The sequence below is a fragment of the Neolamprologus brichardi genome, chromosome 16 (assembly GCF_056152115.1).
Source record: "Neolamprologus brichardi isolate AB-2024 chromosome 16, ASM5615211v1, whole genome shotgun sequence".
NCBI lineage: Eukaryota > Metazoa > Chordata > Actinopteri > Cichliformes > Cichlidae > Neolamprologus > Neolamprologus brichardi.
The window spans coordinates 3,746,607-3,761,175 of record NC_142119.1 but is presented as its reverse complement, the minus strand read 5'-3'; the positions used below and the strand labels follow the sequence as shown (position 1 = coordinate 3,761,175).

Here is a 14,569-nt window from a genome sequence, read left to right as displayed (position 1 = left end):
TTAGCACTCCTAGTGGTGGAAAACTTCAGCGTTTATGTCAGAAGGTTGATTCTGTCCATCTGGACAGAAATGTTTTGTCACTCATACAAATGTATTCTTCATTCGCAGTTGAATGCATAATGACTGTTATGCAACTGTACCATTTATAAGTTTGGGAAAACCTGCAGTAAGCTAAGACTGAATAACTCACTTGTTCCAGATGAACATTTCTGGCATTTCTGTACCTGGATGACAGAGCATGTATCAAGACTTCACAGTTTATATTTGAAGGTAAACTGTAGCTTAAGATGAGACGAGGCAGGTAGGCTGTGGATTTTTATTCAGCTGTGTGATTTCAGATTGTAAATATCTTTGTCTCTGCACTGACACGGTTATGTGCAGTTATTCAGTGATGCAAATACGTTTTTAAGCTTCTGTTTTACAGACAAACTGCTGCTGGCTAGTCTTGATAGTCTTTATAGCTAAAGTGGTTTGTTTTGATGAAAAAAGAGCAGATCAGTCATATAATTTATACTCATTCATATGAAAAGCAATTCAAATCAGCATTTTTCCACTCAACAGTAAGTTGTTCCCTTCTACATGACTTCTTTCTTCATAATCTTTGACTTAGTAATGTTTCTCTCTATGAGATCTGGGATGTATTTTCACTTTTAATTTAATGTTTGGTTTCTTGATATCCCCAGGCCAGAAGGATTATCGGTGACTTTGGCATCCCGATCTCAATCTTAGTTTCAGTACTGGTGGATTACGCCATTACTGACACTTACACACAGGTAGCGTCACTGCTAATCACAGAAATCCTGCACAGCAAGTGCAGACATTTTTCAAAAGCTCTTAAACATTTTTCTGTTCAGTATTAAAAACAGATTTTTTTTTCTCTCTTTTAGAAACTCAATGTGCCATCAGGTTTTTCTGTCACGTCTCCTGATAAGAGAGGTTGGTTTATCAGCCCCTTTGGTGACAAGAAGCCCTTCCCCACTTGGATGATGGGGGCGTCTGTTGTTCCTGCCCTGCTTGTGTTCATTCTTATTTTCATGGAAACTCAAATCACTTCGTACGTTCACACGCCATGATTCTATACAGTTGCAAAGAATTCTGTACATGTGCATGAAATATGTTTACTAAAATAAACATTTTATTGTTTTCGTCTTGTTCCTCCAACACATTAGGTTGATAGTCAGTAAGAAGGAGCGTCGGCTGGTTAAAGGCTCCGGCTTCCATCTGGATCTCCTGCTCATTGTCATCCTGGGTGCCCTCTGCCCCCTTTTTGGCTTGCCGTGGCTCACGGCAGCCACTGTGCGCTCTGTCACTCATGTTAACGCGCTCACAGTGATGAGCAAGGCCACGGCTCCTGGAGAAAAGCCCATGATCCAGGAGGTGAAAGAGCAGAGGCTCACCGGACTTCTTGTGGCTGTGCTTGTTGGTAAGAGGAGAGGCAAGGATGGGAGTGGGTAGTACCAAACGACTATGCAGCACAACCCCTTCCTTTTTCAATCATAGCTTAGCAACTGTAGTTAGCCAGGCCTGACATCAAGCCTGTTGTTTCAGATATGCATACATTGTATTTATGTATATTTATTTTTAAAGAATACATTTCTAAGAAATCTATTAAAATTTCTTTGCTTTGTATTTTCAAGAAAACTGCAATTTGCAGACTTTCTAAACAGATGGTTGTTTAGAACGTCTACAGCACTTTGACTGCGATTTCTCTTTTTTTAAAAAATGTGTATCATACTCTGTTATGTGAGATTTCAAATAATCAATTAAGTCCATAACCTCATTGGGAAAAGGTCCTAATTGCTGAGGAATTGGGGTATGTTCTCCTCACTGCAGGCCATTAAAAGGAATGCAGTTTTAAGGTGCTTTAACACAAGAATGGAGCCTCAATGCCTGAAAGTGAAGCCAGTGGCCGAGTCAAATGAAAAGAACGTTTTTTAAGGAATCTGTGCAGTCCTGTGAAAAACGAATTAAACCATTACTTCTTTCGGAGGAGTTAAGAGGATAAGTAGTAGCCAGATGCTGCTAATCAAATGCACTTGACTAACTGATCTTTAGCAAGTTTGGACACTTCTATAAAAGCAGTAGTCCGTCAGTTTTCTGGTCTGGAGCATTCGGATGTGTTACTACAATGCCACATTTTCCCCAGGAGTGGACGGACCAGCATATTCAGCCAGATCTCCGATTTTTCAGTGCACAGAGACACTGTTAGAAAACCCAAAAGCTATATATCAGACTCTACAGGTCTCAATTAGCATGAATAAATAAATAAATAAATGAATAAATATTAAAGTGCATGACAACACAATCAGAAAAACTGAACAAGTATGGCTTGTTTGGAAAGGGTTGCTAGGAGAAAGCCTCTTCTCTGTAAAAAGAAAGAACATAGTGTGCTTAGCTTTGCAAAGTTTGCATCTGAACAAACCACAGCACTTCTGGAACAATGTGCTTTGGACATATGAGACTAAAGTGGAGTCATAATGTTTGGTAATAATGCACTGTGCCACATGTGGCAAAAGCCAAACTAAAGGTTGGCTGAAATTGGGTCTTGCAACAGGACAATGATCCAAATTATAAATCAACAAAAGGAAAAGATTAAGGAAGGAGAACTGTGCATAAATTAATCCTCAAATAGTTGATGCTATACCTAATGAGCTACATTAACCCTAAAGTTCTTCTAAAATAAGACAGAAAAAGATTACTTCAAGTTACTTAATGTTAAGATGGCTCTACAAGATACTGAATGGGGTGCAAAAAATGTCCATTTTCACATGATTGCATATACACTGTGTGGCTGCTGCCATAGTAAGTATAGCAACATTCATTCCAAAGTCAAAATAAACAATTATTTTGTCCAATTACAGAAAAAAAAAGTCTGTTTTCTAAGAGTTTGCCAAAATTAACATAGAAATTAACTTATTTAATTTAGTTAAAATTAATTGAAAAGGGGAGACAATGTAATCGGCTGGCAGAATTATACTTCTTATCGTTCTATGTAAGGAAAGTGTAAGGATCAGAATTTACATCAGATCAATATTCAAGATGGAATAAAACAAGAATCTGAACCAGTGGCTATTTCTAGGTAAATAAACACGAGCTGGAAGAGTGGCAGCTCTGTAGCTCCTGCATGTCTAGACATTCATGAAGGTTGACTCAGCCCAACAATTTTTCATTCTGTTTGTCTTCAAAATGAGCCGAGACAGCCGTTCTACAACAAGAAAATTTTGTGAAAGTGAAAATGCACTGCCTGACATTACAGCATTGTTTTTCATCCACTGACTCATTGCGTTTTGCCGACTGAAAGTCTTGTTTCAATTAAGGTAGGGTTCCCGAAGCAATCTTAAGTCTAGTTTGATCCAGTTTGGGTATGCAGGCGTGGTGAGTCATCATGATTGTTGAGCTTTTGTTTGAGTGAAATGCTGTTTGGATTAGGAAGAAGACTGTTTGGATTAGCCCTGAGAGTATCTTAACCAAGGCATCTGAAGAGGGAGTGTGTTTCTAATAAAAGGCACGACAGCGTGTTTGTTTTTAAGGGCCGTTCCCGTTCCCTTGTTGAATGAATAATTTTCTCCACAGTTGCCAGTTATTGTGCACGCATGCAGTAAAATCATGTTAAAAGTCCCCCTTTAAATCCCTGTTTGCCCATCAGGTATGTCCATAGTGATGACAGATATTCTCCGCCTCATCCCTCTGGCTGTGCTCTTCGGGATCTTCCTGTACATGGGGGTCACCTCTCTGACGGGCATCCAGCTGTACGAACGCATAACGCTTATGGTCACGCCTGCCAAGCACCACCCGGACCACATCTACGTCACCAAGGTAGCACACGCAATAGCAATGTTTACATGCCCTCTGCTCTATTATGAGTGGTAACATGGAGAAACCAAAGCCAGCGGAGCAGCAACTGCGGGACCAAAATGACGTCCGTCCTCAGCGTTTGAGTTAAATCAAAAGAAAAACAGAGAGCCTCAGATGCTGAGAGTCAGAGACATAATACAACGTCACAGTGGATAATGACAAATCCCAATAAAAACCATGCACACCAGATTTCTGGTTTAAAGTCCCGGTTTCGAAAGAGTTTTTTCCTGGAGTTTGGACCCCAATCTGAGAGTAACCTCAACAGTTTAGGGAAAAGCACAGTTCATTTTCTGGCCATCTGGTTACTAATTCATCCATTCTTCTTATTTCACCTGCAGCTGTCAGACTATAGCATAGTTTTATCTACTCTTTGTATTACTGGTGTCAAACCATTTACATCTGTAATTTAAAACATCTAATTAAAATATTAAAGCAAAAAAAAAAAAATCAGAAAAGATAAAAATAAAAGCTAGACTCTTAAAAAATGTCTTAATTTTAGTCTTTAGCGTTACTTCATGTCGTGTTGGGCTGTATTCTAAAACCTTGTAAATTTTGCCTCCCGTAACTCATTCAGTATTTATATTGCATCAGCTGACTATAGCATTGCCTCAAAATGCTTTATATTAAAAGGTAAAAATCCTGCAATATTCGAGAGAGTCTTCTATAAGAAGACACATCCTCCTCTGTCACACCAACCCTCTGCATGTCCTCCTTCACTACATCCATGAACCTCTGGATGAAGCTCCGTCTTCAACATCCTTTGCCCAATATATTGTTGCTGAAATTTAAAATAAATTAATGCGCACACAGCCAGGCTGTCTTTATGAGTTTCATTACTTTTGTTAAGCGGTCGAACAGCACAGGCAATGTGACAGTAGCCTGCATCTTTATAGAGACGGGTTATCTCTCTGCCATGGTCACAGAATACATCCAGAGGTTTGTGTAATAAAAAAAATAACTCGTACATCAACGTGTGATATATCTGGAAAATTACATGGAGCAAAGCTCCGATATTGTCAGGTCAGCTAATCTTCTCCATCCTCGTCACTCCAAACCAACTTAACACCTTCAACTCAAAAACATAACCTCTTTTTCTAAAGTTGCTGTGTTTACATGTGCAGCAACCTAGATGTTAAAAAACAGTTATAACTGGGATGTAGTGGGATCTTTATGTACACACAGCAGCAGTGCGTGAAAACACACACTCTCCATGGGACGACATAGTAGGATTGTATTTCATGTCTTACCAAAACTTAAAGAGCACGTCCTCAAGTGCGCAGATGCTTGCTCTCTCTCTCACGTAGAAACGCTTAGATCTTGTTATGTAGGGAACACTCCCTGCTAACAGGTCTCCCATTCACAGCCAGAGCAACTTTGCAGCTGCTTATCGTGATAACTTGCAATAAAGCCTATGAGACTGTAAATAAATTACATCCATTCCCATGTCTTAAAATCCAGTCTTAATAGCTTTGTAATTCAAATTTTTCCCGAGTGAATTTCTTAAAAAAAGAGAGACAGGAAATCTAACCCTCATGCATGTTTAAATCATATGATTAGATGCAGAATTTTCCACTAGATGGAGCCAAAAATGTGATTTGTGCATCTCTGGATATGTCTGTCTGTGCTGTAATTTCCTGGTTTCTAACCCTCTGACCAATATGTGTGTGTTTCTTCAGGTGAAGACATGGCGCATGAACATGTTTACCATCACCCAGCTGGCATGCATCGTGGCTCTGTGGGTAGTGAAGTCTACTGCGGCCTCCCTGGCGTTCCCCTTCGTCCTCATCATGACGGTGCCGCTGCGACGCCTCATCCTCTCCAGGATCTTCGAGGAGCGTGAGCTCCAGGCGGTAGGTTTAGGTAGCAGAGGCTTTCCGAGAATGTTTGCCACAATCATCCGATCCCACATAGCCTCGAGATACTTACTGTATACGGCAAATAATTCAGCGGAGGTTGGCATGTTTTTATATCAGTCTAATACTGACTTGCAGGGCTTGAAACAAACTTGACCCCTGACACTTCTGATGATTATTTTTGCCCCCGTGATCATGGACAGCTGTCTCATCCAAATAATTTCAAGACATAAGCAGATATTGCTTTTTGCTTTTGGGTTTCATGTTTTCTTGGACAGATCCACCTAAACCCATACACGTCATCACTGTCAAATTAAAACCTTGCATTTCCTAAATGTCAACTTTTTAAGAGCAAGAAAATAAGCTTATTCTTAACATGACCACCGTTCATGTGTTCTCATGAACCCTCTGCACTGCAGAATTGCCCCAAACCACCTAAAAGACCGGCAAAAGTTGATAATTGCCAAAGCTGAACCTCCTTGACGTCAAATCCTCCACTCCCTCGAACCTTCACCCTTGTATAAACTCCATAATAAATGTTCCTGTTTCACATTCTTTGCTTTGCTTTTCTGCACTATAGACAATTGGTAAACCAAAGAAAGTCAAAGGAGAAAAATGGCCTTGTAGCTCTGGTTTGTCTCATGTTCACATTAGTGGATGAAATAATGTGAACCTGAGGGAAAGTCATTCCTGGAAAACTTCTAATGATCCATGTATGGGAAATGCAAATTAAAAAAAACAAAAAAGAAAACTACTAAGTACATGATTTAGACCTTTGCTAGTCAAGATTGACACAAACCATCAATGATTTTCTACAATAATTCCATAAAATATAACCTAAATCCCCAAAAAGTGGAAAGGTTTGTAAAATGTTAATAAAAACAGAATGCAGTGATCTGCAGATCTCATAAATAAATCCATATTTTCTTCACATGGGAAAAAAAAAACATATCAAAGGTTTACATGTCATACATTTTCTTGCTTCCAGAAAAATAGTAGCTCAGTCTGAATCTGACACATCTCAAAAACAATGGGACAAAGGCAACAAAAAACTGGGAAAGTAAGTGGCACTAAAAAGAAACAGCTGGAGGAACATTTTGCAAGTAATTAGGTTAACTGGCAACTGGTCGGTTACATGACTGGATAAAAGGGAATTGTGGAACACTCTCAGAATAATATTCCTCAGTGTAAAATTGTGAAGCCATAAGCAAACATGATCCAGAAACACGCTTCTCTGGGCCAAGGCTCATTTAAAATGGACTGAGGCAAAGTGGGAAACTGTTCTGTGGTCAGACAAATCAAGATTTGAAATTCTTTTTGGACAACATAGACGCTGCATCCTCTGAACTAAAGTGGAGAGGGAACCTCTGGCTTGTTATTGGTTCAAAAGCCTGCATTTCCGATTCTAGGGCGTATGAGTGCCTTAGTTTGCACATCTGGAAAGTCACCATAGAGTATATACAACTTTTAGAGCAACTACACTACCATCCAGACAATGTCTTTGAGAAGGCCTTGCATATTTCAGCAAGACAATGCTAAAGTGCATGCTTCATACCTTTACAAGACCTTTTTGAAACATTTGGGACATGATAAAAAATAGAAGATGATGATGATAAAAAGATGATGAGCCGCTACAAAGTGGTAAACATGTACCTGTCCCAACTTTCTCGAGATATGTTGCTGCCATCAAACTCAAAATGACCGTATGACCTTGAAATGGTACATTATCTCAATTTAAACATTTGCATTTTGTGTTCTATAGTTCACAAAATATGGGTTTGAGATATGCAAATCATTGCATTCTCTATGTAGTTAAAATTACAGCATTCCAATGTTTTTTTTGGGGTTTTTTTGAACTGGGGATTGTAATTGTTTCACAAATGTTCTTCTTGTTACCACATTTTCCAATAACGAGCTATAACTCAGTTCTAAACTGTATATAAAGAAAAAGAATTTTATATTTTTTTAAAGCAGACGTTTTAAAAAATTTCTTACTTTTGTCTATATGTTAAACATAATTTGAAAGCCTGCACCTGTGATGCTAAATTGGCTAATGCAGATTAACACAGAAAATTAGATAGACATCACTGTAGTCTGCTTGTTCAAGATTTGGTGACTTTTAAACAGTCAGGCTAGCTTTTTCCATCTGTTTCTGTCTTTGTGTTTAATTTAGGTTAAGTTGCTGCCAGTTGCTATTTGAACTCGCTAAAAAGTCAATAATAGCTGAGCAGTGGTAAACCCTGAAAAAGTTATACGCAAACCAGAAACCTTCAGATTAAAAGTTGTGCCTCGCCACCGCAGACAACAATTATCAAAAGATGCAGCTTTTATTTTAAAGGTTAATGTTTTCTGTTTCCGGAAAACAGTTTGTGTCACGCTTTTCCTAATTTCACCATTGCTAGCAGAGTACCTAGTGGCAGCAAATGCCATCCACCTTCAGCAACCACTTGCCAAGTGATCAGGGAATACATGACTGGCAGATGGTTGCCGGCTGGTCTCTTGGGCTCTGTGCTAAAGCCTTAGCTCGCGAAAAGCAGCCTATTTTTTTTAGGCGTTGATCTTAGAGGCAAAAATTGCTGTGTATAAGTCAAAATGCATGCATTGCTGTATTTAAATTATGAATAAACAATGATGGTGTCAGTGTGCTAATTTATTCCACAGCATTGTTTTAATTGGCAGCGCTAAACTATGCTTAATTTGTCCTGAATGAACATTTAAAAATAATAAGGTATTTCAACCCTTTGCAGCTGGATTGTGATGAAGATTCGCCCAACTTTGATGAAGATGGACGAGATGAGTACAATGAGATCCACATGCTTGTATAAATTTAAGCTGGAGTCAGCTAAAAGGATCACCTACACCCTGCAGGTCTGACCGATCGGAGGAAGCAAATCTTGGAAACCTCATTGTCTCTGGATAGCAAGAGGAGCTTCTGCAATGGTGTTTGTAAAATATACAGAATCTATAGCTGGATAAGCACTTTTTACCTTTATTTAATCCATTTTTTTTAAAGCACATCTAATGTTAGATCTTTGTGGTGGTGTCGATGTCTTAACCCTGACAGAAATAGCTCTGAATGCATACCTGAAGTGGACTATACCAAATCTAGCAACATACATAACTTATATGAACTCTTTTTACCTGATGTCTCCCTTTAATTAGTCTGCAGGTTCTGGGCATAAGTGCAATGATAACGGGGACCTTTAGGACTGCAGCAGGCTTGATTAATTCAGGCTTATTTTGGCACTGATCTGCGAGAAAGGAAAACTTTTCTTTAATGAGGAGAGGATTTCAATCAAACTTAATAATTTTTTCAGATGAACTTTCTCTAAATGTAAAGCCTTCAATTGGTTTTACTGCCTCTGTTGTTAAACTGCCTTTTTCCTTTGTATTACTGCCTTTGTCTATAGGTTGCAATGGTGTGCAAACAAGCAGTTAAGTCAGTCCTTTTCCTTTCTGTACAGACTTGTAGGAAAAAAGGTCACGTTTCTCTCTGCCAACCCAGCTCCCTGGCACAAGTCCTCATCTCTAAATGTAGTCTCCCGTGAATCCAAAATCCCCTAGAGACTGTGCCTCTTCATGGGCTGCCACTGTACTTTTTTAAGGTGATTAAAGCCCTCCACTGATCCCATTATTATGACCTTGGATGTATAAGTAAATAGCTAACATGGTCTAAACCTATTTTTCTACTTTGTTGTATCTATTTATTTTGTGACCTTTTGGACTTAACGCTATACCATGTTCTTAGTGGTATTTAGATTTCGGATAGCTTAAGCTACTGTTAGAGTTAGTGTAAAATATAAAGAACATTGTGTAGAGTGACACGTTAAAAACAGAAAAATGTGTCTTTATTTAAAGTATCTGTCAGTTTTTTGCTAAATTTGGTATATTTTTTAAGAGATGTCATGAATAACGCACTTGTAACACAGACACGATAGTACTGAAAATAATGGGGAGTATTTAAACATTTGCAGGATGCATCAAGGTTGCATTGCACAGACAGACTGTGAGCTTGGGATTGTAATTTACCATCTATTAGAGTTATCCTATATTGCAACTAACACCTGCTGCTTCAATAGGTACACCTGTTCATCTCTTTGTTATCGCAAATTTAATCAGTCAATAGTACTGCAGCAACTGCAGTAATGTATGTATGCATATAGACATAGTCAAGATGACTTCTTGAAATTTGTCCAAGCATCAGATTTGGGAAGAAAGGTGTTTTTAAGTGACTTTAAGTGTGACATGGTAGTCGGTGATAGGCAGTCTGGTCCGAGTATTTCCGAAACTGCTGATTTGCTAGGATTTTCCCACAAAATCATCTCAAGGGTTTATACAGAATGGTCTGAAAAAGACCATTCAGTTCTCTTTCTGGGTGAAAATGCATAGCTGATGCCAGAGGTCAGAGGAGATTCTGCTTTGAGCTGATAGGAAGGCAGCAGTAGCTAAATTAACTACTCATTGCAGCCAAGGTATGCAGAAGAACATCTTGGAATGAACAACATATTGAACCTTGAATCGGATGAGCTACAACAGCAGAAGACCACACTGTATATCATTTTTGATGGCTCGTTCCTGCAGGATGCATGCCAGGTCAAAAACCTCAAATGCCCTCCACCAGATCTCAAAAGGGGGTCCAACCTGGTACTACCTAAGACAGGGGTGTCGAACTCCAGGCCTCGAGGGCCGGTGTCCTGCAGGTTTTAGATCTCACCCTGGGTCAACACACCTGTATCAAGTGATCAGTTCACTACCAGGCCTCTGGAGAACTTCAAGACATGTTGAGGAGGTAATTTAGCCATTTAAATCAGCTGTGTTGGATCAAGGACACATCTAAAACCTGCGGGACAGCGGCCCTCAAGGCCTGGAGTTCGACACCTGTGACCTAAGGTGTACCTAATAAAGTGTAGTTTTGACACATGCACATTTTCAGAAGCTTTTCTTATTTCATGCTACACAGAAACACATAACAGCTGCTGTACATAAAACAACATAAAATATAAAAACTAATTTATTAATTAGTGTCGGAAATTGGTGTGATTTTACTATATTTGGATCAATGGTCCATTTACGGTCAGCAATTAAAAGCTTAGGATTTGAAAGAAGAAGCTTCACATTTAGATGTTTTGAGGATATTCACTGTCTGGTTCACCAAACATTAGGATTATAAAGTTTATTCGTATTGATTTAAAATAGACGGGAGTTGTTGAATGCAACAAAAAAAAGTGAGCACATTGGGTTCTGGTCTTTTTCCATGTTTGCATTCGGTGGCTTCCTTGCTTTCATCACTGTCAGCTGAGTCCTGGGGATTCTAACTGGGTGGATATCTGCAGAAAGTCACACAAACACAATTGTCTGCTGTTTTGTCTTACAATATCTTGATGGCACACTCTTCGATCACATTCAGTGAAAGTGTAAAAGAACAGCAGAGATGATTGAACCCAAACCCAAATTCCTCACTCTGGGGGATGCTTGGCAAAAAAGTTAATTCAACATGAAAGTCTGTTTCTTTGCACTGTTACTACCAAAAAGTATGCACTGCTAACATTTAGTCTATGAACCTTTTAAAATAAAACCGTGCATAGTTAGTTAGGAGAGAGAGAGACTACTTGGCAGCTGAAGAGGTTTCTATAAATTGCTGGCAAACAAGGCCAAAACCCCACTATAAACATACTTTAAATGGTCAGCAATGTACTGTTATTCATCTTATTTCACATAACCATGCCCTACATTATGAGCCATGCAAGGATTCAGTCTCAGGGGAAACTGACCTTTGATCTGTAAATATTGCTCCCCGGCCTTTAGTTTGTTGCCTCTTTGTGTAAATAAAGCGGTCAAGGCAATCCGGCGCTTGCTATGTAAAAATCTATGGCTTACAGTCCCGACTTTTATGTTGTACAATGTAGGAAAAAGAGGTCAAGCGCGTAGAATTATGTGTTTATTCCAGTGAAGTGACATAGAAGTTTAACGGTAAATGAATCTCTCTTTCCCCCCTAGATTGTTCTCTGTAGGCCTGCACTTGAAGCTCCACTTTGATGTGAAGCGTACACCTGCTGCAGTCTGTATTTAATTCTGCAGCTCCCCGAGTTAATGAGTAACACAATGTGCTTTGAATTAGCACTCTGTAGCAGTTTCATTTAAAATGGGCTGCGTTATTAATGGACCTTTTCAACCATGTGTTTATGTTTCAGGAGTTTACAGAGACTGGAATGGCAAACTGAGGGCAGAGGCAGTGAGGTATTTTCTTCATTATACCCACCCCTATCTGTATTCGTGACATTATTGAATGTTTGCCTCTGACTGAGTGTGTTTTTAGGGGCAGGAACTTGATTTATGGAAGTTCAGTAATGACACAACTATGAGTGGTCACCATGTTAGAAAGCGCACTGCCAAATAATTTTGCAAAAAAAATGAAAAAACTATTTTTGTTGCTGATGTTTTGGGGTTTTTTTAAACTCTTTTTTTTGTGACATTTATGTATTTTTTGTAACTTAGAATTATTCTAATATTGTGTAAATTTAAAAAGTGTAAGATAAACTCTAAATTGCCCTGAGAAAGCAAGCATCCCTCATATTTTCTGCCTTACAGATAATTTTTTTAGTTTGTATTCATCTCATTTACAAGGACGACAGTTCATTTGAAATAACCTGGACTACCTTCCACTGTAGTTGTCACCCTGAAAGCTGTATTTGCTAGTTGTAGTCTGTAAGTCCAAAAGAAATTTAGCAAAAACAATGTGTAATGACCATTTTTAAACACCACGGCCAACCAAAGAATTATTGCTTCCTATATCCATTTCTTTATGACCCCAATGTCCCAATCTTCCGCTGGCTTCTTCCAGCAGGCTAACACATCATGTCACAAAGCTCAAGTGTTAAACTAGAGTTCAGCTATCACTCCAATTGAGCACCTTTGGGATGCAGTGCAATGGGAGATGGTAGATGTGCAGCCAACAAATCTGCAGTAACTGTGCAAAGCTATGCTATCATGTCAGTCTGAACCAAAATCTCAGAGGAATGTTTCCACCACCTTATTGAATCTGTGCAATGAAGGATTAGGTCAGCTCTGAAGGCAAAATTGGGCCCAACCTGTTAATAGCAAGGTGTACCTAATGAAGTGACTAGTAAGTGTATAGTTTTATTTAGAAAATGAAAAGCATTTATAAATCTTTTCAGGCAGACTAACATTGTTTAATAGTTTGTTGAAAGCTTACATTTGTTCTATGTCTAATAGTTTTGTCAATATTTAACTTCCATACCTAAAAAGCACACACTAATGTTAGTTGTACACAGAGCAGTAAGTGCAATACTATGAGAGACTAAGAGTAGATGCTGTACAGCCAGCTGAGAGTGGCTGAGAACATGAGAATCAAAAGGGGGGTAAAGATTTTATTTTTTACAGTAAAATGCCTTGTTGGTGCCATCAATAACTAAATATGCAGTGAAAGCTTTGATAGTTCATTTTTTAGCCAAAGTTGTTGTTTGTCAACAATGCTGTGCTGATTCGACCTGTGATGGTGAAAGAGGCTCTGAGGTGTATGCCCGATACAACTGTGTGTGACACGAGCTGCTGTGTCTGTGGAGCCTAAAAAGAACCAGCAAACTTACCAAAACATCCTTTCAGTATTTACACAAGAGAAAAAGTGGAATTGTGGGTATTATTAAGATAAGAAAAGGTGTGGCGCTGCCTCTTGGTCCTGTCTGGTGTTGGATGTCAGAACACACAAGATGTAAAGAAAAATCGTTCTGGTCTTTCTGACCCTGAAAGAAAATTCTGTCATGTCAACGTTCTCACGTCACCTCATTTCGTCGCCTTATGCCTCAATGGTAGCAGGCCAGGCCACCTACCCAATTCTAAGACTTGGCTCTGTTATTTTTGAAAACGAAGGCTAATCCACTGTCATCAGCTTGAGTGAAGACATCTGACAAGCTTGGGTCTTTAGCATATGGAATAGTGTACTCGGTTTGACCATATATAACTATAAATAAGATACATGTGAAACAAGATTAACTACTACAAGGAAATGCAGTAATACTGATATTTTCTTAAGAGCAACAGAAATATGGTGGGTGCTGAAGGAATGCCATAAATTTTTTTTCTTCTGTCTTTGGTATCAGATGTTCCTCATCTCCTGCTGTAAATTAAATACTATCTCCAGTATTATCCTTTTTTAATGTTCCTTTTTGTGGATAGTATTTTTTTATTCATAGAACATACGTGTTCAGTTCAGTTCAGTGAGAAACACCTTAAGACTATGCTATTTGTTTATGCTGAAGTCACACTAGGGAAAACAAAATGAACCAGGTCTGGAAACCATTCACAGTCAGTAATACTCTTCAAAGCAAATTTACTGAGTCCAGACGGTGATAAAGACAGAGTGAGTAGGATGTGGTTTTACCTGTGCAAAACGACGCAAGCCCTCTGCAACCTTGTTTTTAATAGAGGAATATAATCGGGATACAAGCAACCGGCAACCACATGAGTCGAGTCCCGTATTGCAAGGAGTTGTCACAGTTGAGTTGCACTCATCTGCACAGACCGACTCTTTCTGTGCTTACAAAATACGCAATGATTATTTGGAAACATTTGCCAGTCTAAGTCCCATTCCCACCACGAATAAGTTGCCTCCACTTGGCAACCTGTGCAATTGCCTTCCAGTTGAAAGTGGTTGCCCAGAGGTTGAGGGCGTCACCCACTCAACCTCTGGGTGACCAGTTGGTCGACACCAGTAGTTGCACTTGGTCTTTGACAGCAACAAAGTTCCATAGAATCACAGCAACCACCAGTTTTTTTTTTAATCATAAGGACTGTTTTTACTCTAGTGTGACTGATCCACGAAAGACAAAACGACTATACGTTTC

At 39.0% G+C, this 14,569-nt stretch overlaps 1 protein-coding gene across 10 annotated transcripts in view; it reads left to right on the top strand.

The window, feature by feature from the left end:
- Positions 1-14,073, top strand: part of slc4a3 (solute carrier family 4 member 3) — a 68,469-nt gene extending 54,396 nt beyond the window's left edge. For 9 of the 10 annotated variants that reach the window (XM_087853107.1, XM_087853105.1, XM_087853108.1 and 6 more), the window contains 6 exons: positions 684-773; positions 888-1,054; positions 1,170-1,423; positions 3,647-3,816; positions 5,532-5,705; positions 8,456-14,073. In XM_087853107.1, coding sequence (XP_087709233.1) covers positions 684-773; positions 888-1,054; positions 1,170-1,423; positions 3,647-3,816; positions 5,532-5,705; positions 8,456-8,533 — 933 coding nt within the window. In that variant the 3' untranslated portion in view covers positions 8,534-14,073. The remainder of the gene's footprint in view (positions 1-683; positions 774-887; positions 1,055-1,169; positions 1,424-3,646; positions 3,817-5,531; positions 5,706-8,455) is intronic. The other variant, XR_015720784.1, reaches the window with a different exon arrangement.
- Positions 14,074-14,569: the final 496 nt, after the last annotated feature.